The sequence below is a fragment of the Neovison vison genome, chromosome 7 (genome assembly GCF_020171115.1).
Source record: "Neovison vison isolate M4711 chromosome 7, ASM_NN_V1, whole genome shotgun sequence".
NCBI lineage: Eukaryota > Metazoa > Chordata > Mammalia > Carnivora > Mustelidae > Neogale > Neogale vison.
The window spans coordinates 104,527,132-104,553,585 of NC_058097.1; the positions used below are offsets into that span (position 1 = coordinate 104,527,132).

Consider the following 26,454-nt stretch of genomic DNA (forward strand, 5'->3'; position numbering starts at 1 on the left):
TCTTTAGCTGTCCTTCAAGGGAGGCTGCCAGCAGTAAAGGATATAGTGGAGCTTGTCTCCCACTCTTGGAAGCTGTCTTTCAAAGGGGTCATGGGGCTGACGCTTTCTTGGTATGGCAGACTGGGCCCTCATTGTGCAAGCAGCTAGCTTTCTGAAGGCTGGGATTTCAGGAGCTCAACCCAAATGCTCCTGTCACTTGTGCCCAAGAGAACATCTAACAAGGGAGCTCTTGGCCCTTTCTCCAGTAGATCCCTTGAAAAGGAGCCAAACCCTAAAGGGTGGTACAGGGGAGTCAAAAGGGAGGCATCCCCACCATTGTCACGGCTGGGCATTCATTTCCTTTCTGTCTGCTCTCTGTCCCTGCTCCCTCCGCACCTGTAGCCTTCTCCACCCTCTCGAGATGCAGACAGAGCCTTCCTGTGGGGTGAGTCAGCCTTGGGCTGCTTGTCCCCTCTTGGTCTTTTTCTCTTGCTCAGTGGATGATGCGGTCCTTCTGTGCTCTTTAACAATGACCTGGGGGCAGGGGCAGAGGAGAGAGCAAGGGGAAAGATAGGGAAGTCTCCAGGATGGTATTGGTGTGGGGCTACCCAGGGTTGCCTGTGGCCAGAAATGGCATCCAGGAGTCAGAGGGAATAGAAAGGCCTGGCTGAAGGATTTGTGGGTCAGGTTGGGGGTGCAAGGTGGAGAATGGTTCCAGTTTAAATCAAGGTTTTTGCAGCCACCCTAAAGTTAATATTTTCTTCCTCTGGGGAGAAAAAACAAAACCGTAGGGGAGGTTGGCGGGGAAGACAGCTGTTCTTCTGCTGGGTGAGGTTAGGTGGGATTGGACCCGACAAGCCCATCTGTGGGCCGTGTGCACGCAGAGACACACACAGGCGTGCACGAAGTCCAGCACATGCACACGTGGCAGTCACAGCTAGCTTACCGAAAAAAGCCAGAGTATATTTAGATCCCTCTGCTCTTTTGATTAAGAAACTGCTTATGCTGGAGATAATAAGAGCCTTGTTCCAAGAAGGTGTAGCACCTGAACATCTTTTCCAGCTGTGTACCCCTCTGATCCTGCTCCTTCCTTTCTATTAAAGAGCTAATTGGTATGGAAATGGCACAGGTGTAAACATGAGGGTTTTGTGTCTCATAATTTCAGACCCGGTCATCACCTCGGTGAAATAAATATCCTGGATCTGTGTCACCCCTCCTGCCTCAGGTTCCACCCTGGCCTTGGCTTTCTCCCATCCTTTGGCTATAATTAAACTTGTTTTAAATCGAGAGTCTGCTAGTTGGACATGCCCTGCAGCCAGAACGGGCCGTGCTGCCCTTAGGGCTGGAGGGGGGATGGGCTGTGGGTCACCGTCTCCTGAGACAGAAGGGAGGCAAGTGGCAGTCCAGATATTTGCATGGGCCTTGTCCACGTTACCTAGACCCAGGCTTTTCATTCAAGAGGTTATCTCATTCCATAACCTGGTACGTTACCTCTAGTGATATACAGTATCAGGCAGACACCTTTGGAGTGCAGTCAAGATGGAGCCCCCATTCATTCTTTGGAAGAGCAGAGCAGAACAGAGGTGCTGTTCCTTGACCTGATAAACTATTTCCTTTGGACCCAGGCTAATTTATGTGGCCAGTTTACATTATGATTTCCGGATTGGTACAAAACAGAACTTTTGCAGAATTTACGTACTCAGAAACACGTGTCCTTGCCCCCAAACAGTCCTGGGAAGTTGAAGTTGGAAGGAGCAGGTGAGTTAGGAAGGGGAATGCCGTCTCCCTAGAGGAAGGAATCCTAGAGGAAGGAATGAAGCCCAGTGTCCCCGCGCCAAGGCGGGACCGCCGCTCGGGGGCCAGCACGGAGGTTGGCTGGATTCACTGCATCTTCTGGTGGTTTCGGTCTTTGCTGCTGACCCACAGAGCTCAGATGCAGAGTGGGAACTGGGGAGTCCTGTCCAGCCTTCCAGACAGGCACGAGAGACCCCAAGCAGATCAGATGCCTGTGGGTCACTTGGTGTTACTGATTTCCAAAGAGAGCCCTGCTGGAAGTGCCCGGTAATGGCTACATTTGGTCTGAGGTTCTCTCTAGCTCTAGCCGTCTGGCTTTCTGTACTAGGGCTGCCCCCCCCCCCACCTCCTGCCCCTTGTCTGCCCTTTGCCATCGTCCCACAGCTCATTCCTTAGTCTCTCATGCCCCATGCAGTTACCGAGTGCCTACGCTCTGCCAGGCCCTGTGCTCTGGGTTGGGGAACATAAAGATGAAGGGAGCAGTCCCTGCTTGCAATCTAGTAGGCAGAGCTGAATGTCAAAAATAAATGCATCAAAGGGTTTTCGTCGTGAGGGCTTTAGAGGAAGAAGATGTTCTTGGCATTGAGTCCTAAATGGTGTAACTCATCCAAGATGCCCCCTCTAGAGTCCGCTTTCTGGAAGCAGCCGCCCAGGATTGATAGAGCAACTTCAGCTTGTGTGTTGCGCAGGGTGGCCGTGAGCCCCATCTGGGCCGTCCGTGGCTGTAGGGGGATGCCTGGCTGGAAGGGGTGATCAGAGGCGGGGATCCAGCCCTCTTTGCTCGCCAGAGCCGCGCACCCAGGCGACTTCTCTGTGTCTGCCCAGAGTAAGAGGATGATTCTCCCGTTCAGACAAAGGCGGCGTCTGGGCTGGCAGGGGCTCTGCTCTCACTTTATAGTTGGAAAGCCTTTGCGCCTGGGCCTCTCATTTGATGCTCTCCGTGACAACTGGGTGGCCAAGGACGAGCAAACTCTGGTCCAGAGAAGTTCACTGACTTGCTCAGAGACACGAGGCGAGGAAGCAGCAGAGCCAAGCCCCCCTGGGCCGCTTTCATCTCCCTGGTGTCACGCCAACCAGATGATTCCCGAAGGTTTTCTGCAAACGGTGGAGGCTCGTCCCACCTCCACAGTGGTATCAGGCATGAGGTCTGTCTGTAGCAGCAGCAGGAGCACCGGGCGTCCCCGGGGCTCGGGCGGTGTGAGGAGCCGCGTGGTCCTGCCGCCCGGCCTCTTGCCCAGCCGCACGTCTCATGGAGCTAATGAATTGCTAATACAATTTTCTAGATAATTTTATTTCCATAGTCCCACATTTTAATGTGTTTCCAAAAGCTAGCATTTATTTGCTTAATCTCCCAGTGTAATAGAATCTGCCCTGACTCATCATACATGCGAACAATCAGCTAGGCAGGAACGGCAGCAAATGGTTTAATAACTCAAATCTAGTCTCTGGATTTTTAGCTTGCATGCACCAGTAGCTTTTCTTGGGTCTTCTCCACTTCTCCACTCCCCCCCGCGCCTGCCACCTTCTCCTTTTTAAATATTTTTCTGTCTTCTCAGCTGTCGGTCTCCAAACAGAGGAGAGGGGAGAATGGATACGGGGCCTCAGAGACCCCTTCTTTTCATCTCTGCACCTCGACCAGGGTATCAGTGGTCAAGGAGGGCCCCTGAGCCTGGTGAGGTGTACCAGGAAAGGGAGAGGGACCCTTTCAGGGACATGGTGGCATTTCCTTCCCAAGGGGGGATGATGTCATTTGAAACTGGCTACCAGGGTGCAGAGCTGGCCACCTGGGGATTTTGGGTGCACCCCGCTTCCCGATGGAGCCCCCATGCCAGATCCCGTCATACTGTCTTCCCTGGACCTCATTTCTCTGCGCCCCCCCCACTCCTGTCCTCAGAATCCCTCCCCTGGCCAGTCCCTCCCCACTTATCTCCACCCTCTGGGGCTGTCCTGGGTCCCTGCCTGCTTTGAAACTTATTTGTGGTGTTTCCTGAGCTTGGTCTCTCCATTTGTCCCTCCTCCTGGTCCTTGGCTTCTCACTAGTCTTCCTTCCTCAGTGCCACAGTTCTCATGGAGTCTCCCCATCTTGTCCCCTGGCAGGTCTCCGTGTCTGTGTCCCCAGCTTGTCCAGGACCCCAGTTCTCTGTTTGGTCTCAGCCTCCCCCTTGTCACCTCTCAGGGCCTATGCTTGGTAACTGTTCATGGAGGCTGCTGGATGCGTACGACGGGAGTTTAGGCCACATATGGGTGGCCTAGGGTGGCAGCTTTGAGAAGCTTCCCTGGGAAGACCCAGGGAGCTGAGGGTTGTGGTGTCCTCAGTCCATCCTGTGCTGACGGGGCACCAGCCTGCAGAACTCCTCTGGGCCTGGCGGTGTCGGCTTGGAGTGTCCCTACCAGGAATGTCACACTTTCTCTGACCCAGGTGCCTTTCATGCTGGGGATCTCAGGTGATGTCCAAGGGGGCACCTGGGGTGATGAAGGGCTCCGCTTGCCCACGAGGCCGGCTCTAGCTTGCTAGTGGGAGGCAGCTGTTGGACATCTGGCTTAGCTGGGGCCGGGGCTTAGCTGGGGCCGGGGCTGGTACCTTGGGATGTCACAGAGCTCGCTGCAGATGGCCTGCGCACCTAGGCATGCTGCACACTGAGCGCTGGCCATCAGCCCTGTGGCTGCGCCTGTTGGGCAGGCCTCTCCCCTCAGCCAGTTCCAGCCAGACACGCCAGCATCTCCCCCAAGTTCTTGCTGGCCCGGGACGTGGGGAGGCTTCAGAGAGCTGTACCTTGTGACTCTGCTTCCGGTGCTCCCCCCCACCCCGGTTTTCTAATTGTCGCTGGAGCGGCCCCAGACGCGCTGGGGCTCCCGGCCCAAGCGGGGTGAGAACTGGCGCACTCCCTATGGTGTCCCTTCCAGAAGCCCGGATAGACAGGCAGCCCAAGGCTGAGCTCTGTGGTGGCGGAAATCAGACAGACCTCAGCAGTCTCACATCTCAGCCCTGCCTCTTCTGACTGTGTGACCTTAGGCAACTTGTGTGACTGCTCTGTTTTCCCATTCGTGGCCAGGGCGATGAGAATGCCTGCCTTGTGGGGTTGGGGGCGCGTGTTAATTGGGATGGCAGCATCGATAAAGCACCTGTACTGGTTCCTTTCCCTTGTGCTCATCGAGGCTGGGAGCAGAACGGGGCTTTTGCATTGTGTCCAGCCTCTCCTGGACCTGGATGCGGCCCGTGGCTACACAGGTGACTGTGAGGGTTGGAGGAACGTGATGGAGGGTCTGCCTTCCTGCTAGTTCATCCTAAACCCAGCTGTGAATGGGACTCAGGCAAGGAGAACAGGCCACCCCTTTGCTGTCTCCCTGGATGGACCAGACTGGTAATAAGCTCTTCATGCTGTCCTTCTCTTCACCCACTTTCTGCCCAGATCTCCTTGATTCCACATTGAGCGACCAGAGAGCTCTGCCCTTGATCCCCTTGGGGCTGCACCGACAGATGCTAGGCCTGTCCACCTTTCCCACTCACGTCCTCTGCACAGGGCCAGGTGGTGCGGGGCTGAGCACCAGATGCCAGCCAGGGGGGCCAGCCAATGAGCTGCCCAGGGGAGCGGACCTGCTCGGGGAAGTAGGATCCAAAATGGTGGGCAGTGAGCCCCTGGCAAGGACTCAGATGGTGGGTGTGGATGCTTCCCCCTGTGCTGCTGCGCCCAGAGAGGCTGTGGCTCCAGAGCAGGATCAGAAAGGTGGTTGACAGCAAATGGAGTTGGAAGCTTGTCTTTGTAGGGTACCACGGGGCAGGGACCTGTGCTTGTGATCACTGCAGAGAATGACCAGACAGAATGAAGTGAAAATCTCATGCCAGTCTCTAGCTTAAAATCCTCTGACAGTTGCCCGTGTGTCTTGAGATGCTGCCTAAATGTCTTCCGTGGTTTTCAAGACCCCCCCTATGGCCTGGCCCTGCCTGCTCCTTTGGCCTTCCCCTCCATGTCCCCCACCCCATCTGTACTGTTCTTCTGTCTGATCCTCTGATAACGCATTTCTTTCCAGGCCAGAGTGTTCATGGCTCCGTGTGCTGGGGGACCTCTGTGCTGACAGCAGAGACTTGGTGTAGGTTTCCAGGGCTAGATCCCCAGTGTCCCAAAGGGAGTCCTTCTTACAGAAGGTACTAGAATAATCATTGTTGAATGAAGAGACTCTTAAGATGTGTGCATCGGTGCAGGGAGAACTGGTTAAAGGAACAGGGTCTGTAGCTAGCCTCTGGAGAGGATGCAGACCCAAGTGGCCTGGGCTGGACGGCAGCTTCTGAACCCTGCAGAACTTCGGGCAAGTTGCGTAGTCCCCATGCCCTGTTTGCCTTACCTGAGCGGTGAGGAGGTTGAGCCTGCCTTCTGGAGATAGGACTTCAGAATAGCTCTACTCCATCTCTGGCTGGCACGTGCTGTCTTCGTGATTGTGACCCCCCCACAGAGGCCACCCCGACTTCACACCTCCCATCCCAGGCTCCAACAAGTCCCTCTGACGCGCACCATCTTGGTACCCTGCTGTTGACACAGCCAAGCCGTGCCTCACCTTTGTCGTTTTGACAGATTTGATTGCCTCTTTCTCCCACTAGACTTTAGGCGCCGTAAGGGAGACAGGGAAGTCGTTTTTCCGCCATTGGAGCCACACACCGGGTGCTCCCTCGATGCTGCGTGGCCTGGCCCCTGGGTTCGCCCCTGACCTTGGGGGAGTACAGACATAGCCCTGACCCTGGCCTCTGGTGCTTGCTCCAGCCGGATGAGTCAGGAGCTGTCCTGAGGCTGTCCCTGCTCCTGTCCCCCACAGGCACGGACATGGCCGTCTTCTGTCTGCTGTGCGGGAAGCGTTTCCAGGCACAGAGTGCGCTCCAGCAGCACATGGAGGTCCACGCCGGCGTGCGCAGCTACATCTGCAGCGAGTGCAACCGCACCTTCCCCAGCCACACCGCCCTCAAACGCCACCTGCGCTCACACACAGGTAAGCCCGCTGGGGCGCGGAGGTGGGTGGCGGGAGCCGAGTAGCCAGGAATCTGTGTCTGGATTCACCTCCCGGGACATACAGGGGAGGGGTCAGGCCAGGTCGGACCTAGCCCTCCTTTGCTCAAGGTGGGGGCGTGGAGGGGCTTCATCGCGCAGGTAAGTGTTAGCTCTTCTTCCCATCCTGCCTAGGGGACCTGTGAGTCTCAGTCTCTCTGTGCTCAACAGAATGTTGAGTTCTTCAGCAATGCAGGCTCTTGGGGTCCCCCCCCACAACTTGGACGTCGTGGATAGAGAAAGGGACCCAAGGCACAATATGATGGACCCGTATTCCTGAGAGATTCTGATGAGGGTGGACCCAAAACACGTTTTGAAAAAAGCCTACCTGCTTGGTCTCTAGCTGTCTGTGCCACAGCCCTCGCCTCTCCCTGGCCTCCAGCGCATGGACACGCGTGCCTGACGGCAGCCCCGGAAATATTAGGAAGGGGTCCTGCTTGCCCTGAAATAACAGAAGCAAGTTTTCTGTCCTTGTCCATTAACCTTGATTAAGGGAGACGATGAGGGCACATTGACCAGGAGCCAGTGATGGAGGAGAAAGGTACTTGTGAGCCAAGGGGGCTGGGCCCTGTGGTCGGTACTGGCTTGTCCCTGGGGCCACCGCCAAGGTTGACCCCGAGGGCCAGGAGGCAGATTGTTTTGGGTGACTTAAATTCATTCCTTTCTCTGTGACAAAACTGAGTCTTCACTGACTGCACATGGATAAAGGAGTGTCCCTTTCTGAGCCTGCGTGTGTCTCTGCCCGTGTGTGCTCTGTCCTGGGTCTGGCGTGAGACTGGGGCACGGGGTGGGGCCAGGGAGACAGAGGCCGACTCCGTATCGGGGTCTGTAACAGGGTTACATGACTCTTGGGAAGAGTATCAAATCTATGTGCCTCAAGGCACGAGTGGTAGGACTCTCTCTCTCTCTCCTCGTTCTTGGGTCTCATCACAGCTCTGGGATTAAGTATGCAGGCCAGACCTTTCCTGGGTGGCACACCCTGCTAACGGGGCGGGGGTGCTTTACTTATTGTGGACCAAGCAGGTCCCCTCCCAGTAGCATGCAGTCTCCTCCAGGAGCCTGCCTGGCCTTGCACTTTCTGGTGCCACTCACGTGGGTTGGGGGGGGCGGCGAGCGCACATCGCCTTAAGCATCACCTGACTTGCTGGAAACATTGAGGTTTGCTGGCATAAGACAAGGGGAGGTCTCAGCGGGTAGGGCCCGACCAGAAGGGCTAAGGGGGGGTGTCAGCTCTGTAGTGCCTCTGTGCACATTCCCTTCAGGTCTTCACATTCCTCCCATCTGGGTCCCCAAGTTCAGCCTTAACATGGTGGCTAGTCACCTTCCAGCTGCTTCTGAGCAGGCTGCTAGGTCAGATCAGTTGGACTGGAAGGATCCCAACTTGCTGAGAGTCTACCTAGGATATGCCCTGCTCTGCCCGCATTCTCTTCCAGGAGTGCAGGCCTCGAAACAGCCCCTGCTGCCGGGCCAGTCCTGGCCGGGATCTGTGGGGAGGGGCTCTCTGCAGACTGAGTTTGGGAGAAGGACTTGTGCAATCCAGGAAACGCGGAGCACACTGCTGGCCCCGCGCGCCCGCGCTCACCCCCATCGATTCTCACACCCGTGAGGCCCCGTGCACACCAGCCCTCTGCAGGCCTAGCCCACCCCCCACACAATGCCTCATTACTATTCCGTTGTTCTTGGCCCGGTTGCTGCCGGGGCTGGGTGTTTAGCATCGGCAGCTGTGTTTGGTAGGTTAGTCCAGCCGCGCTCTTGGCATTGATGGATCCCTGATTCACACGGCTCATCATATAATAAACTCTCAGCTGTGCTAAAGCAGGGGCTGGCAGGGAGGGGCCTGAAGAGTGGCCGGGATGGGGTCTGGCTGGTGCCAGGGAAACCACCAGGTGAGGCTAGGCCACTGGGGTCACAGATGCACTGGGCAGGCCAGAGGGCCTCTAATTAGTCTCGTTTGTCCTGCACTTAATGTCAAGCTCATTAAAGAGGCTACAGAGTTAATCAACATACCACAAATTGGATTTTGAGTTCTGCAGCCAGTTTTGTGTACATTGTGGCAACACTGACACCATTAACTCTCAGGGTGAGGATTTTCGGCCAGGTGCTCGTCGGGCTTCAAAGTCTGTGCGCGCGCGCGCGCGTGCGCGCGCGCACGTGTGTGTGTGTGTGTGTGTGTGTGTGTGTTTTCCTTCTAAGTTCTTTTGACTCCTTTCCCTGGGCTGACTCTGGAGATTTCCTATTTAAACTCATTTAACTTGTGATCCACTTCATTATTAAATTCATAAAAATCGGATCAAACAAACCTCTCTGCCTTAACCCTTTGTTTTTTAAACTCTCAGGGCCCTCCTCTGGAGGGGAAGGCACAGACGGCAGCTCCCCGCTACCCACCCCCCACCAGCCGGGTGGTTGCCGATGTACGTTTTAATTACCGGCGCTCGTTGGAAATCTCACGTGGCCCGTTTTATTTATTTATTTATATCTTAATGAGGATACTGAATCCTTGATTAAAGTCGTTATCGTTGCCAGTTTGGCAGGGAGGGGGAGTCGGATGTGAGACAGGGGCCGTGTGTTCAGACGTCTGCAGAGAGACAGAGTGACAGGTGAGCCACAGGCCCGCCCAGACTGACCCTCGCTGGGACAGACACACCACTAACGAGGACCGGGGTCTGCACCGACCTCTACTCCCCTTGGGGTTGGGTGGGGCCTGCTGGGGGACCCGGCGGTCTGCACGGCCCTAGCAGAGAGAGAGGGAGGGCGGTGCCGAAAACCCTAGGATTCGGTCTGTCCCCAGGCCTGCACGTGCCTCCTGGATGGGTACGAACTGGGGGGCTGGCTCTGCTCCTCCGCTTCTCCTCGGAGCGGCTGACTCCTCACCCAAGTGCTCCCACCCACCCTGCTCTGCCTTCGGAGCTGCTTGCAGAGAGAGAGAGGGAGAGCCCGTGGTGAGCCGACCCCAGCATCCGCTCCCCACAGAGCCTTAAAAACCCTTCAGAGCCATCAGAAGAGATGAGAATTTATGTGGGGACAGGGGCCTGCGTTTGAGACGGGGGTGGGGGGGGAAGTTGGGTTGGCGGCCTGAGGAGGAGAGAGACAAGAGAGTAAAATATCATTTTAAAGAGGAAGTGAAGGCACAGGCATGCGAGTCTATAACGAGAAGGACAATTTATGCCCAGGCACGAGTGCAGTTTGACACGGGGATAATGAAAAAACGTAGGTCATTGTGGATGACTTAAACCTTCAGCAGCTGAAGAAAATGTATGAAATGCAGAGGACATTACACGGTTGGCAGACCCGCACATCTGCGGAGGGACAAGTGAAATACAGTGGGCCATTCTTTACCATAAACTGTGGTTGTTGGAGATGCAGCCCAGAGAAATTGTAATTACAGTGACAAGACGAATCAGCGATATTTAAATATTCATGAACAAAGTCTGGGGTGATCTATCTATCTTTATTGTCTCTGCCTTCACTCCTGTAATAAATAAGTCGCTGAAGGCCTCACCTTTCAGCCCCCAAAGCCTCCACTTTGGGTACAAAGCAAAAGACGGTGAATCCCCCCCACCCCAGCCTCTCCCCCTCCAGGGGCCTGGCTAGCGCCGTGCACAGAAGGGAGGCTGATGGGCCCAGCTTCCAGGCCGAGGGGCTGCTGCTCTCCCTGAGCTTTAAGCTCTGTCGACCCACCCTTTCCTGAGCGTCTGCCCCGGGTCAGCCCTGTGCTACGTACCCCGGGGAACCAGGATTAACAAGACTCCCTTCTTGCCCTGGAGCCACTTCCGTCCTAGAAGCACAGTGCACATGGCAGGAGAAAACAGGATAGCGTGTCACTTAGCCATCTGATAGGTTATCACGTGTCCAGGCCCCGAAACCAGATCTGAGTCCCGACTCCGCTGCTTACGAGCTGTTTGACCGTGGAGACCATCTGAGCGCCTCGGGCTTCCCCACGGTGCGATGAGAATTCTGCGTTTCTCGTCGGGTTACTGCAGTGATTCCGTGATAAGATGTGTGTAAGGTTCCTAGACGGTAGTGAGCCCACGGACGGGGCCGTTTTGATTAGAAGGTACCATAAAAGGTATCCTGCTACTAAAATGACACCATGCTAGGCATTTCTTCTCTTTTGGGACAGAAGAAAGTGACTCAGTATGCCCAGGTTGGTGGCACTAATGGGACGCTTCCAAACCATGCTGACGTACTGGGCCCTGAAGGATGAGTAGGAGTTTGATGGGCAGGTGGGGACGAAATCAGGCAGAGGGCTTAGCTGCTGAAACTGTGGAGCAGGGAGAGAGCAGAAGGTGTTTGGGGGCGGTATCTTCTAGTTTCCCAAGTTGGAAGGGCGTTTTTAAGGGTAGGGGAGTCAGTCAGGCAAGAATAGCTTTTGCCCCTGACCTGCAGGAAAGGGAAAGAAGGTAGCACAGGGAGCTGGGGGGCAATGTGCCAAAGTGTACAAGTCTGTTCTTCCCTTGCGGGGGCCGGCTGTTCATCCTGCAGCCAGTCGGGCTCTCTCTTCCTGAGCCTGGCTCTGGACCCATGGGCGAGGCCTGGGCCACAGTGACATATGCTTATGTGTGCACACACACACATACTCCGTGGTTCACACCAGAGGCCAGAAGGGGCCGCAGGTCCTGATGTTGTCTTTGGCGAACGGTGGTGAAGATAGGCATTCTCCACACCCTGCTGTCTCCCGGAGGGGGTGGGCGTGGGGGAGGCAAGGCCCTGATTCAGCCCCTTGTCCCCACAGGCGACCACCCGTATGAGTGTGAGTTCTGTGGCAGCTGCTTCCGGGATGAGAGCACCCTCAAGAGTCACAAACGCATCCACACGGGCGAGAAACCCTATGAGTGCAATGGCTGTGGCAAGAAGTTCAGCCTCAAGCACCAGCTGGAGACGCACTATAGGGTGCACACAGGTACAGGGGACCGGGGAGGGCCCCTGAGCTGGTGTTGGTACCTGGGTGTCCGGGGTGATGGGGGGGGGCATGATGCGAGGCTGAGCCTAAGAGTGGAATGTGTTCTGGGAAAGGTGAGCACGCTGGCCCTTGTGCCTCCGCCAGGGCCAAGGCTGCTGCAGACATTGCTAGTCGATCACCGCACACTGGCCTTCCAGGCAGCTATGCCCATAGTTCGCAGAGGACAACGATCTGAGAGTCCCTGATTGGGGTCAGGTTGGCCTGGTGACAGAAGGCAAAGGCTGGCATAGCTTCTTGTAACTGGGTCTAGGGGGCACCGAGTTAGGCGAGGATGAGGGCTGGGCTGGGAGTCAGGCTGAGCTTTCGGGGAGCAGAGGAACTGAGGTATACACAAACCCCTCTACGTGTCTAATGTTTACCCCTTCAGAGGGCCTGCACGTTCCTTTTTCTGTAAAAGAATGCAATCCAGTGTGGAGTCTGGGGACAAAACAAGTGGAGGTGGCCTCAGGGTCCAGCATGGCCCAACTTGGGGCCGCCTGCCCATGACAGGCCACCCTGCCCAAATCTTCCCGACTCCAAGGACAGTGACGTCCCCTCAGCTGCTTCCGGTCTGCCACATGGGGAGTGGTCATAACATGACCACGGGCGAATGCTACGGAATCCTTCCTTTCTGGAGAGCCAGTGTTAAACATCCTTCCCGGAAGCACAGTGCAGGTTGGCGGGGCAGAAAGGTAGATACTCAGAAGGACTTCCCAAGAGGATGCGAGGTAGTGGAAGGTAGTGGGATCCAGCAAACTAGGATGCCTCCTCCAGTCAGGGGAACAGCTGTCCCAACCAGAGGACAGAGGATGGGGAAGACGTGACCTCGGACAGGTCCCACTGGCCACTGGCTGAGGGGAGAGTGTGCAGGGGTGGGGGGGGTGGACAGAGGACACAACAGAGAGAGGATACTGTGTTGTCCGAGCTTTGCTCTCTCGCCTCCAGCCTGCGCCACAAGGGGAGCCTCGGGTGCTTGGTGTTGACAGCTAGAGTCACTCCGAGCATTTTCCAGAGCCCTGGGGCTTCCTTAGCCCCCTGCCGGGGATGTGACCCGGCGAGCGGATCATTAAATGCATTGGTGGTGACTATTGTAAATAGCGGGTCGATAGTTAGATCACTTTGGCTGTTCATTACTTCATTATTTGCTGGGGCCTCTGCACAGAGGAGTATCGATAGCGAGATGGCCGGCCAGTTAATTACTGTATCGAAACAAGGTTCCCTCACACCCTCTGCTCAGCTCAGGGGACTCTAACCGGGAGGAGGCTGTGGAGCACCCAGGGTGTGGCCAGGCACCTCGAGGTTGTCTGTCCCTCCCAAACCCCTTTCTAGCCCCACCAGGAAGGCAGGGTCCAGGGGCAGCTTCTCGGAGCCTTCGAGGAGTAGCCTCCCAGAAGGAGCACGTTTGAAGAACGGGGTTCCCTCACTTTGACCCGCCTACTCCCCACCAGCCGTAGCCCAGAAAAGGACTCTACCTCTTATTCCCCCTGGAAAGAACTGTGCTGAAGAGCCATCCCCGAGGGCTTTTTGGCACCTCACTGGCCCTTTCCTAGACCCCCATGTCCTTTCTTGGGAAGGGAAGATTCTGGGCCTTCGGAAGGGCTGAGAAGAGCAAGGCAGGGCTAAGGGTGTGCGAGCACCCCTGCAGCCGCGTGCTGCCCGGGGCTGGTGAGATGAGCGACCGGAAGCGCCGTGGAACCCGCAGCTCCGGGCACCCTGGCCACGCGGCAGGGGCCCGGTGGGTCAGTGGACCAGTGGCTGCTGCCCTGAGTGGTACGTCCATCCTCACGGAGGGCTCTCGTGGAAAGCGCTGAACTAGAGGGACCGACGTCCCCAGCAAGCATGAGGGTCCCCCCTAGAGACCCCCTGCACCCCCGGGGAGGCCTTCACGGCCCCCCCCCCACACTGGTTCTCTCCCGCCCTCCCCCCCCAGGCGAGAAGCCCTTCGAGTGCAAGCTGTGCCACCAGCGCTCCCGGGACTACTCGGCCATGATCAAGCACCTGCGCACGCACAACGGCGCCTCGCCCTACCAGTGCACCATCTGCACCGAGTACTGCCCCAGCCTGTCCTCCATGCAGAAGCACATGAAGGGCCATAAGCCGGAGGAGATCCCGCCCGACTGGAGGATAGAGAAGACTTACCTCTACCTGTGCTACGTGTGAGGCGGGCCGCGGCCGCGGCAGCAAGCGGGCAGCCAGGGGAGCTGCGTCCCGGCGGGTGAAGTCTGCGAGCCTCTGGGCGGCAAAAGAGAAATAGAACAAAAAGGAAGGAAAAAAAGAGAAAAAAAGGAAAAAAAAAAAAAAAGAGACAAGGAAAAGGAAACCTGATAGCTGTCTGGCCTTGGACTCTCTCTGGGGCTCCAGGTGACCCAATGCCCGGCCACTGCCCCTCCCCGGGGGGGCTAGGGGGGCCCCCTCTGTCCCTCCTCTCTGCCTGGGCTCTGGTTGGCCTCATGTTCTTGGGTGGGGGCGGAGGGGGTTGTTCAGCTCAGAGAGTGGTATGTTTTTCTCATCCCTCCATCCAGAACCCCCTTCGATGTCCAGAAGTGGAGGCAGGGGAGGGGGCAAGGGGGGCCTCTGGTCGGAGCCCAACAATCCGCCTGTCCCCCTCTCTCACTGACTCCTCAGAACGGGGTTGGGGCAGGGAGGGGGCCTGCAGGTGGTGGGCTGGGCCGGTCACGAGTGGGTGGTCACATGGCAGCTCTGGTTTGCTGGGGCAGATGGGGGTGGGAGGAGCTCTCCTTCCCTTCCTACCACTCAGTGTATCTGTTGCTTCCCCTGCACAGCACCCCCCACCCTGCCTCCATTCTGCCACATGACAGTGTCCCCTCAAGGTCTCCAGCAGCTTCTTGGCTCTTGTCCCTCTCTAGCTCCCTGCTCCCTGCCTCCCTAGTGACTCCTGTCCTCCAAGCACAGGGCCCCCAGCCCCTCATGGACAGGGTGGGGGGGGCATCTTCCTCCTCGCCCAGTCTCCCTAGTGGGGAAGCTGGGTTTGACTCCCAGATTCCCCACCCTGCTGCCCTCAGCTTTCTGAGAACACCCTCGCCAAGCCCTGTCCTGAGCGAGGTTCCTGCTGAGCTGCTTTTGCTTCCAAAATGGGAAAACGTTAACTAGGTATATACTGTCCCACCAAACAAACCAACACAAATCCCTACAACCCCACTTTTAGTCCCTAGGAGAAGGAATCCATGTAAGGACTCGTCATCTAAGGGAAGGATGTGGATGCCCTTCTTGGAGAAGGGGACCCCCCCCTGTCTAGGGGTCAGGGTAGCTGGCTGGGCGGGGGGAGGGTTGCTGAGTTGTACTGGGGACCCCAGCCCTGGTTCAGAGAGCGGCACAGAATTCCCAGCTCTCAGGGCCCCCCACCCCCCAGTCCACAGGGAGGAGGAAGGAGAGGAGGAGGAGGAGTTGAAAGCGCTTTGGCCCTTGTGTTCTGTTTTGCTTCTTTTCTGTGTCCCCGGTTCCCCTGTTAGCACATTGTACTTGAATTACCTCAGTTTTTTGTGACCTCATGAGCTTTGTTAACCCCTGTATCTCTTTTTCGGTTGGGGGTTGGAGGAATAGGGAGGATGTTCTTTTCTGTTTCTTGTGTAAATTAAGAGTTGGTTTCACAGACTTCCGCTGGCCTCAGCCCTCCCCATCCCCGCTGGAAGGAGCTGTACAGAAGGAGTCCAGTACTCAGGATCTGAGCGCGAGAGCCGGGGCTCAGCAGAAGGTGGGCGGAGGGGAGGGTGTGGCGGGTGCACCCGGGAGTCACTGTTGGTTCTGCCCAGGGCCCAAGTCCTCTGCGCCCAGCAAGGCTTCAGCCTAAAACATCCTGGAGGAGATCCCACCTTTCTTATAATTTGCTGGGGGATTAGAGTCTAGGGGCCTGTATTATTGTATTATTCAGCTCCTGGCGACCCTGTGGGCCCACCTCCCTGTGCTTGCTCATTGCCAAAATTGGTCTCTCTTCAGGGCTGGGTGGGGATGAGCCTGGCTTTGTTTTGTTGTATGAGGGTAGGGGTGTTGTTTTTCTAAAAGCTACCTCTTACGTTCCTCCATTCTTTTGTTCCCTTCATGCCTCCCATTCTGCTGCTCTGCTACCCCCCCCTTCTCCCCAGCCTCCCCGCCCTGAATTTTGGAAAGCACATTTGCAATATTTGTGTTCACTTTGGGATGGGCCCTCTGTTTCATCTCATGCTTTATTTGTAAGAGTTGTGTGTGTGTGTGTGTTCTTTCCTTTCTCTCTCCGAGAAAGTTGTGGCTGCCATTTTTATCTTGGGTTTTGAAAAGTGGTTTTGGGAAGCGGTTTTGGGGAGAAGGGTCATGAGGGCTCTAAGGGAGTCAGAGAGATGGGTGCTGCTGTGAACACCCCCACCCCGTCCTTTGGTCCCGGCCCTCCTGCCAGCCCCCGCAATCTCGCCCACCAAATCGGAAGGCCTTAAAAATTGTGTGTTGGGGGGGCGGGATATGAACTGGGGGGGACTCTGTCACTAGACTGTTGATTGGGGATGATAAGGTAGGGAAGATGCTATTTTGCAATTGTAATAATGACTTAGAGCTTTGGAAAGGAAAAAAAAAAGTTGAAATATGTGACTAGAGCCGTTGTCATGTTGATAATGTGAAAAGAAGGAAATTTCCTGGGGGAGGGGCCGTCTGTAAGAAATCAGTATGCACTATGCTTCCTCCCCCAGTCTGGGAAGAAAGGGGACTGCTGGCCCTCAGGGGATCTGTAAATCCCAGAAAACAATATTTTAACAGCAAGCTATCATTCAACTTTGATGGGGAAGGGGGGGGCAAAAATCAAATAATTCCATAGACCTAGCTGACACCTCTCTCTGCCCCCTACCCTTCCCATGCAGCCTGGGTCTCCTGCCCTATTCATAAAAGCTGAGAGGGTTGAGCTAATATTTAACAAATTGTAATATTTTTGTAATGTTTGTTAGTTCCTTCGTCAGTTCTACAAGACCTTGCCCTTTCCTTTTGTAATGTGAATAGGAAAAAAAAAAAAGACAAAAAAAAAATCCACCACCACCACCACCAAAATATCCCTTTGTACATGTGTGTGCGTGTGTTTTGTGTGTGGTTGTGTGTTCATCACACGGTATTGTTGTAATCTGGTGTTGCAGCATCGGATGGTACTAAGTGAGCCCGTGTCTGCCCCCACTGTCCCTAGCCAGGAAGTAAGGAAAGAGGGTCAAGGCTGTGGGGTCTGAAGGATACAGGGAGGAAGATGCCTCATGCTGGTTTCGCTCTCCCTTCCCCCTCCGAGGAAGGCCAGCGTGCTTCTTTCCCAGGTTCCTACTCACAAAGACAAAATCCTTCGGACCTTGCCAAGGCCTTCTTAGCCGGGCCTCCTGGCCGAGGTAAAGGTCAAAAAGCTTGTGGAGTCTTGAGGTGGGTCTGGATAAGGGGGGCTGGGGAGACGAGGGGGGGTGGAGGTGCTGTCTCCCCAGGTGAGAGCTGAGTGTTCTTACTTCCCTCTTCCTTCAGCCCTCTGGCCCCTTGGCCAGCCGCTGCCTTTAGCCGTGAACTGCTGACTACCGTACTGCTTGCTACTGCCTTACCCAGCGTAGCGAAACTTCTCCAGCCTGGAGAGCCCAAGCTGGTTAGTGGTCCCTTCCCAGTGCTCAGCTCCTACAGGCTTGTCCCTTAATGCTTTCGGTGACATTTAGCCATCATGTGATCTTTTCCTTATTCACTCCTTCATTCATTCAAAGCATTAAAATCCTATGTGTATATAGGATAGACAAATATAGAGATATATATATATAGCGAGAGAGATATAAAATAGTAAATATCATTGCTGCTTTGGGCTGCTTTGGAGGAGGCCATGGATAGCGGGAAGGTCGATCTGGGGTGCAGGGGTCGGGGGGGAGACTGGGGGCCCCAGTGATCCAGTACAATCCAGGGATGCAATGTGGGCTTGTTTAATCTTCGTGCCTGAACAGTTTCTCTGTGTGTAGAAAACAAAACAAAACTGCTGCATTTTTTCACAAGTGTATGGTACCCTTCTGGATGCCATTGGTCCCACCGGCTGCAGGGGTGTTAAGGCCCCGGAGTGAGAGGGCCATTTGGCTTACCTCCTAGCAGGGGAGTGAGCCCGTGGTGGGGCGGCCTCCGGACTCTGTCCAGGAGAGGGCTGGGGGGTGTGGGGGGGCGCGGAGGAGAGGTGTAGACAGTTCCCTGCAAAAAACCCCCCAAGGGTGAAAGATGGGGGCACCAGATGTCAGAAAAGCAGAAGAAGATCCAACTCTGTTCATTTATCCGAGGCCTGTGTTCTATCCTTTTCTACCCCCAACTGGCTTCCTCCTTCCTGAAGCTTCCTGGCGGCACTTACCTGAATATTTCAGTAGGAGGGGAAAAAGCCAGACGACCCAGCTCAGGGGTGCTGATGGGTGGAGGAAAAGGCAGGGCCGGCCGGGAGAGGGGTGCAAGACAGACCAGGGAGGTTGGGTCAGGGGAGAAGGGTGGGGAGAGAGGGGCGCGGGGTCCCCGCAGGCCCGCAAGCTGGCCGCCCTGCCTCCCGGGGTCCTCGGCATCCCGGGACCTTTGCAGACAGGGTACCAGCCTCCTGGTGTGTGTCCTGGCATTCGTTCACAGTAGTGTGTTATGCATGATCTTTGTGAGGTGAAGAAGCCGTGGTGGTGCACCATGATATCCGACCCGTATATATAAAGATAAATATATATATATATATGTATGTAAATTATAGCACTGAGGGCTCTACTGCCCTGCTGGACCAAGCAAAACTAAGCCTTTTGGTTTGGGTGTTATGTTCTGTTATTTGTTTGTTTTTGTGGCTTGTCTTATGTGGTGACAGCACAAGTGCCAGTCCGATCGCTCTGTATTACGGAATAGTGTTTTTAATTAATGGATGTTCTAGTTCATGTCTACCTCAGCACCTCCTCTTAGCCTAATTTTAGGAGGCTGCCCAATTTCGTTTCTTCAATTTTACCCGGTTACTTTTTTGTACAAATCTCTCTCCCCCTCCCGCCCCACCCCTGCCCCCCTGCCCCGCCCCTCTCCCCACCCAGACTCCCTGCCCAGCCCCCATCCTGCCCACCCCCCACCCCGGTCTCGCTTGCCAGCCCTACTACCTGTTCTCTCGTCCCCTGATGCCGTTCCCCACCCCACGTTGTGCGGTCCTGGTCGCAGCTTTTCCGCATCTGCCTTCGTTTCGTGTAGATTGATGCGTTTCTTTGTAATTTCAGTGTTTCTGACAAGATTTAAAAAGGAAAAAAAAAAAAAGGAAAAAAAAATGAATTTACTGCTGCAGGTTTTTTTCTCTCTCCATGTGTCACTAAGTGAAGTTTGTGCCTTCTATAGCAAAGAGAATATTTTTTACATCCTACTAACAGTAGATTTTTTTGTAGTGAACATTTTTTGTATTTTTATTTATAAGTCTCATAAGAAAAATAGCAATGTTCAGTTGTATACCTTGAATCTGCAGTTAGAAGAGAATAAAGTTAATTCAGTTGTCTCTGGCTTGAAGTGTCCCCTTTTTTTAAAAAAAAAAAACAACAACAACTGCTTTGTCTTCTCTTCCTTTTCTTGGGTGGTTAACGCTAGAGGAACTGAGATTTCTGGTGGGGGATGAGGGCAGAGGAAGCTCTGGGGTAGTTATGTGGCCCTTTCTGCCATATTTATGAAGCACGTACATGCTCCACGACATCTTTTTCTGAAATTTTTTAGTTTAAAAATAGCATTCTGTGCACTGTGACTTGGTCCTTGGAACAAGGTCTGAAGTCAGCAGTGGCCCGTTTACTTCTTCGGGTTCCCGCCGCGGCTCCCACCAGCTCTTGCTGTGAGCCCTGGGAAGGCAGCAGGAACGGGACAGAGAAACCCCCGCCCTCAGGGGGCCTCAGAACTCGCTGGCTCTAGAACCTGGCTTGGGATCTCGCAGCTGGTGAGTGGGTCACGAGCTGCATCTGCGTCTTCTGACGGCAAATCGGGTTTGCTTTTCCCAGGGCGCCAGAGGCAGCGCCCTCTCCCGTAGAGAAACTCTGTCGATTATTCCCGAACTTTCTCCACCAGAAGCTGCCACCCGGTGTAAGGTGCGTGGGTCTGTGGCCGTCGGCCCGTGGAGAAAGGCGATGGGAACAGGAGGGAACAGGTGGGAGGAGGAGGTACAAACCTAACATCACCGTTAGCAGAAGAAAGCCGGCCGCCCCGCTCCTCTCCCAGTCCCTGGGCCAAGGCTTCTTCTCGGGGCCTGCCTTCCTTCCTCTCCCCGGGGATGGCAGCGTCGCCCTGGTTATCTGGACCTGCAAAACCAACTCCACCTAATTCTAGATGCTCTGGCTCCGCACCTGGGCCTGAGGCTGTCCTGCCTGTCCAGCCAGCTCCAGCCCAAATAACTGGCCCCTCCCCCAGGCCCAGGCCCCGGGCTTTGACTGCTGCTGTGGCCTCTGCAGAGCCCAGTGCCAAGCCCCAAGGGCTGCCGGACCCGGCGTTAGCCGCTCTCCCAACATCCTGCCCCGAAGGCCTGGCTTGGCCTAACCTGCCCACTCGAGGTGTGGACATGGACTGGAAGCCTGGCCTTCCAGCGGTGGGGGCAGGCCTGAGGTCTGCGTGACCCGGGGGTGGTCAGCTGAGAACCACCTAGAGCCTTGGTTCCCTGCCCCCACTGGGCGACCTTCCCAGGAGGAGGCGGCGGCCCGGTGCTGCCTGCTCGACCCCCTGTGCACGCTGGCTCCTCTACGTTCTTCTCTCCTTTTCTCTCTGTTCTGCCCTTTTCATTCCCCCCCCCCATCTCTATTCCTCCAATCTTGTCTTTTCTCATTATTTTTCTGGAGGTTCCTCCTGGCCTTTGTGTCTCTGGGCCACATTCTTTTTCCTTCCTCTCCCCATATTGCTTCTCTTGGAAAACCACCCTTTGCCAACAATATATTTGGGTTGGTTTTGAGTCTCTGCCCCCGTTCTCCGCGTGCATCCCTTTCTTACCCGGGTCCCTGCTCTGAGGTCCCCCAGGCCTCTGCCCCTCCCCCACACCCCTCCCCCTCGGGCCTCAGCTTTCTCTTGACAGATGGGAGGGCAGTGAGCACTCCCTCTTTAAAACAACATTTAATCGCCGTTTTCTGTTCTTGGACATCAAAGCTGGGGCTTAGGCGCTGCGCTGGGGTCGCTGTGGTGTGGGCTCTGGGGGAGAGGAGGTGAGTGAATAGGGGCCGGGCTGAATGGGCTTTGTGTGGCCGCTGGGGTCTGCCTGCTTTACATGCTCTTTGACCCAGATATGATCTCATGGAGAGAAAGGGGCCCTGGCCGGGCCAGCCTGAGAACGTTCTGGGGCCGGACTCCGTCCCCACCCTCCCGCCCCTGACAGCCCCGGCCCCTCTGCCCTCTGCCCCAGCCTACGGGCCAGGGGCCTTCCACGGGGGGGCGCTCTGCTGGGGTCAGAATAGGGGCCAGGCTGCCAAGGGAGGGGCTCCCTCCAGGCCCAAAGTGTGTCTCCCGTGGTGAGCTGCGAGCCCCCGACACACGCACAGTGGCCCTTCTCGACGGAGGCTGCTGGGTTCAGGTGGGCATTCGGGTCACATCGCCCCGCCGTAACAGCCGTCTTCCCAGCCCCACTGGAGGGCAGGGGCCAGGAGCCAGCGGAGACTTGCTAGAGATTCAAGCAAGTTGTGGCGGGTGAGAAGAGGCAGATGGCGAGCAAGGTCCGAGGCCAGGCCGTCTGTGTCCAGCTTAGCATCCTCAGGCCTCCCCACCTGCCTGCCTGGGGAGCCCCTCGCCCCTCCCACCAGGACAGGGAGGGGGCAGAGGAGGCCTGACCCCAGGTGCTCTGCCTCCCTCTGTTCTATCCTCTGCTCTGCTGCAGCCAGAGGGATTTTCCAGATACGCAGATAGCATCATGTCACCCCCTCGATGAAAGTGCCCAGTGGGGACTCTTAGGATGGAGTTCAAGCTCCTTAACAAGGCTTATGGTGCCTTCAGGGGATTGAGCCCCTGGGCTCGCCACCCCAGCCCTGTCTTGGGACCACTCCCACAGCCTATGGCTGCCCCCTACTCTGTGCTCCAGACAACTGGGCCATGTGTGTGTGTGGGGGGTAGCGGTGTTCCTGGAAGACACTGGGCTCCGCCCCCTGGTGGACCTTTGCACATGCTGTATCCTCTTCTGGGAACTGTGCCTGCGTGCGCACCGCCCTTCAGTCTAGCTGTCTCGCCATCTCATTTTCAGGTCTGGCTGAAACCTCACCTCTTGCAGGAAACCCCCGGCCACTGCCGCAGAATAGGGTGCCGCCCTGTGCACAGCCTCCACGGGACGGTTGTGGGTCCCGCACTGACATCACCGCCTTTTTTCACTCTCGCCATCAAGCCAACGTTGAGCTCCTTGGAGGCTGGAATTGTGCGTTGTGTATCTTCGTATTTGCAGAGCCTGGCGCTGGCGGGCACGCGCCGGGAACCCAGTAAATCTTAGTGGAGTAAACTGATGGAAGGCAGGGAGAAGGCAGGAGAGAGGCAGTCAGCATCTGGGGCTGAGGTTGTGGGCGCCAGGGCCGGGCAGAATCGAAGTAGGTGCACAGCACCTGCCCACCGGGGCACCTCCACACGCGTGCCCGCCACGGGCTGCGAGGCGCCTCCTGCTTCCTCTCGCAGGTGCCTGTCCGTTCATAGAGACACCTCAACCGTGACTCCCAGGGGAGTGCAAAGGGAGGTGCAGCAGCCCAGGACACCTGGTGGAGCATTGTCGGGGTGTGTGCGCATAGACACCAGCTCCGCGGCCCAGACGGGACCGACCACCCCCCAGCTGTTTGTGCAGTGCTGGTCCAGCCCCGCTCTCCGCACCCCGCCCCTACCCCCTGGGGGCTGGCTGCCGGGCGGGCTCCTCTCCGGGCTGTGTTTTCTGCTCTCCAGGGGGTGCCTCAGTGAAAGTGAACTCACTCGTTTAAACCCTGACGCTGCAGGCCTGCCGCCCCCCGTGGCGCTAATTACCCTGTAGTTCTAAACTGATTGCTGCACACTAAGCTTAAGCCCTCCTTTATTTATTTACTGACTACATTAATAGCAAAGCCGCTGCTTTCAGCCGCTCCCCACTGTACGCTGGCTGCACCCACGTTCCCCTGCGTCCCCTCCGGGAGGCGGGGTGCAGAGGTGCAGCCGGGCATGGAGCCCCTGGGTCTGCCACCGTTATGGAGTCCCCGGGGTCCGACAGCAGTGAGAACAATGGCCTTTGTCCATAGAGACTCCCAGGCCCAAGGGAGGGGGCTCTGTCTCTGGTTCTGACTTTAACGTAGAGAGGAGAACACGCAACACAGCCCAGCTCAACTCCCCCCACCGCCAGGATCTTCTGTTCATAGGACACTCTGGAGGTTGCCTTGGGCTTTCACACCTCCTGTGAGGTACTGAGCACTGGCTGCGTTTAGCAGGTGGGTAAACTGAGGCTGTGGCTCGACAGCCGTCGGTGGTGATGGTAGGGCTTGAAGCCAAGTCTGCTCACTCCATGAGCCTTGCCCTTATCCCTCCGGCAAGCTGCCTGTCCCGATGTCCTCCCCCTCCTGGCTCCAGCCAACCTCTGACAAGATCCCTTTACTCTTAGCTCCTCACAGCTTCCACGCCTTGCCATGAAGAAAGAAGCCTGTGGAACGCACACCTCTATCTCCCAGCCTTTTCTGCCTCCTTCACGTGCTTGCCCAGAATTTGCTGGAAACATGGGCCCTAGAGCCTTTCCTAGGGCAGACCTTAACCACACCCCCAGCTCCTTCCAGGTCTCACACTGGGCAAGTCTGGGGTGTACGGGCCAGCTGCGGGTTTCCACGGGGTAGCGTCTGCCTGTTCCCCCATTCCGGGGCCAGCAGAGCCCATGGCCAAGCTGGCTAGCATTGCCTGCTTCTCTGAGTGCCCTCAGATCCCGTGCGGCAGATCTGGGCCCTGGGCACGGCAGCGTTCTGAAGACCAGATGGGCACCATCAGGGTGCAGCTTATGGACCTGTGGCATCAAGCACTCAGGCTTGACTTTGATTTGAAATAGGGGGGTAAGTGTTGTGGGGACACCCCTCTAAGGAAGTGGGGGTCCAGCAGAAAGAACATGGGGCTCAGAGTCAAGAGGACCTGCATCTGCGGCTGGCTCTGCCCCTCACTGTTTGACCTTGGCTGCAATGCAGAACCGCTCCAAGGTCCCCTCTGTCGACTGTAAAATGGGGTACAGTAATATCTGCTCCTTTTACCCTCGGGATAATCATCAGCTGGAGGAAGGTGCATGATTCAGCTTTCTAAAAACGCCTGTGCTGTAAAAATGAAAATTATAAGTGGGGGCAGGTTCAAGGCTGGTATGGGAGGGGAGCCGATGGCCCAGACATTCATTTCCAGGGCAGGAGCCCCCATAGCCCAGCCTCAGGAGCCCGGGGGTCTGCAGCAGAGTCCTGGACTGGCATTGCTGGGACTCTATTGCCACCCAGTGGGCACAGGCTGCAGGCACTTCTTGCTTGGGCGGGTCTGCAAAGGGACTGAGAAGTGTCCCGTTGTAAGCGGTTTGGGCTCCTCTGAGTCTCGGGCTATACCAGGTTGGGCCGGATAAAGGGAGGATGTGGTCCAGGCTCACATCAGAGAAAGAACAGCTTTAACTACTTGGGAGTTCAGACGGACTTTCCAGAAGGTGTCCTGAGTCTATGTTTCAATCCTGACCCATTTTTCTCCTACCTTTGCCCCCACTGACCGATGGCTCATACCCAGTCCAACTCTTTCCATTCCTAAGAGGCTGGATTGGAAGATGCATGTCAGCCAGTCCAAACCCAAGGCATCCACGGGGCCTCATCTTACGCGGGGGAAGGCCGGCCTCGTTGGAATCCAGCTCTTCAAAACCTTCACTCCGGGGAATGCAGGGTGGCACGATTTTCTGAGTGCCCAGGTCTGGCTCAAGGAGGGCTTGAGAGGGGACAGCAAGAGGCTGCCTCTTGGTACCTCCGGCCATCTTGAATGAATGCAACTAAAGGGTTTGGAAGACCCCTCCTGACGCTGGGCTTCTGACCGTGACTCCTCAATGCAAAGGCTACCTCGGGCTTCTTAACACCTGTTAGCACTTGAAAAAGCAACAGTTCACTCCCGGGTTTCTCCCTCCTCCTGGCCGCTGCGGTCTTCAGCTTAAGTGGGCTTCTAGCGACACCGCGTGGTGGCGACTGGGAAATACATGCGTGAAGGTTAGTCTGGGGAAGGGGAGGATTTTCCCTAATAATTAGTCCCGATCTGGGAAGGGAGGGAGTGTGTGTGCAGAGGAAGGGGGGCTGGACCTCACCAGTTTGACTTGATTAATATTCGCCTTATTCTCCGAAATCTCTTGCCAATTAGCATTCCTTCCGAAGACCCTATCCCAAGCTGCTGTACTTGACCTTTCCCTTAATTCCCCACAGCACAGCTGAGATCAGGCTGGAATATTTAAATTAAACTTCTCTGAAGTCTCAAGGACAACAAAAGAAAATAAGCACCAAGAACAACACAACATGAGCTCAGCTCTCTGCCTGCTCACCTTCTGGAGATGGGGCCATCATTAATCCCTGCCACCCCACGCCCCCAAGAAGACCAACAAGGACAGACCCCAAGTGACTGAGCGACGAGTCCTCCTGTCCAAGGTCAGCTCCTCCCCTTGGGCTCTGGGGGTCCTCCTCTCCGTCCTCCAGAGCTCTGCTCCTCCTTTCCCCTTCTCTCTGCTGCGTCCGTTTCTCCCTCTCAACCAGATCATTCCTGTCAGCTTACACACACCTCCCAGTTTAACCAGGCTTTTCCCTGATTCCACTGTCCCCTTTGGTTGCCATCCAAACCCACCTCCTTCAAACAGCAGAATTCTAGAGAGAGCTGTGATTAGACACTCTTCTTTATTTTGCTTACAGTTTTAAATCTGAGTTTTATCTGTTACTCCATTGAAATTGTCTTGTCGAGCTCACCAGTGGCCCCGTCTTCCAAAATACAATGGCTCCTTGGCTGTCTTCCTCCTACATGATCTCTCAGTAATGTTCTACCTCACTGGTTCCTTTTGGAAACACTCTCCTGGTTTCTCCCCTCCCCCACCGGCTGCTGCTTGTCTGTCTCACTGGCTCCCTCCTTCCTCCGGAGCAGGAACTCTGGAACTCTGGCTATTCTATTCGGCTATCTCTGAAGGTGTCCGTGAGCCTCTTACCTTGTCTGTCTACTTTTGCCGATTTTAGTGCAGGCGAACAACTCCCCAGTTTTAATCTCCAGTCTTGAGCGTTCCACTGCCTCTCCTGGAGGCCTTGTCCTTATCTTCATCTATCCAGAAGGAAGGGAGAGAGAGTTTGAAGGGGGCTGACCTGCTTTGGAAAAAGCTTTGGCTCAGAAATATATACGTTTCTGTATCTCTCCTGCTTTTGCCTCCCCCTCCCTTGACTGTACTCAATCACAGCTACGCCCAACCGCACAGGAGGCAGGAAGATGTACTCAGCTCGGTTCAGAGGACAGAGAGGTTGATTTTTGGTGAAGAGCTAGCACTTTCTGCCACAGTCGGGCCTTCTAGTCACCCAATATCCGAGTAGACTCTTCTTCCCACCCAGCAAACATGAGGAATGACAGAAAACCCAATCCCATCGTTTGCACCTGTCTCGAAATTCAGGACCCCCGTGTGAGGTGCAGACCTCACCGCCAGCTCTGTGAGCCAAAAGCCGGTTATCTGCATCGGTTTATGGCTGAAATCAATGGCAGGAGTCCATCCTAGGAAATGTCCGGAAGTTTCGTGAGCTGCTTTCTGCCCTCCTCAGTTTTCTCTCCTTCCTTGGCAGAAAT

The 26,454-nt window shown here is 55.9% G+C and overlaps 1 protein-coding gene across 3 annotated transcripts in view; it reads left to right on the forward strand.

Moving 5' to 3' along the window:
• Positions 1 to 18,741, forward strand: part of ZBTB16 (zinc finger and BTB domain containing 16) — a 184,104-nt gene extending 165,363 nt beyond the window's left edge. For all 3 annotated transcript variants that reach the window (XM_044257875.1, XM_044257873.1, XM_044257874.1), the window contains exons 5-7: positions 6,580 to 6,750; positions 11,539 to 11,706; positions 13,676 to 18,741. In XM_044257875.1, the coding sequence (XP_044113810.1) occupies positions 6,580 to 6,750; positions 11,539 to 11,706; positions 13,676 to 13,905 (569 nt within the window). In that variant the 3' untranslated portion in view covers positions 13,906 to 18,741. The remainder of the gene's footprint in view (positions 1 to 6,579; positions 6,751 to 11,538; positions 11,707 to 13,675) is intronic.
• The last annotated feature ends 7,713 nt before the right edge of the window (positions 18,742 to 26,454 follow it).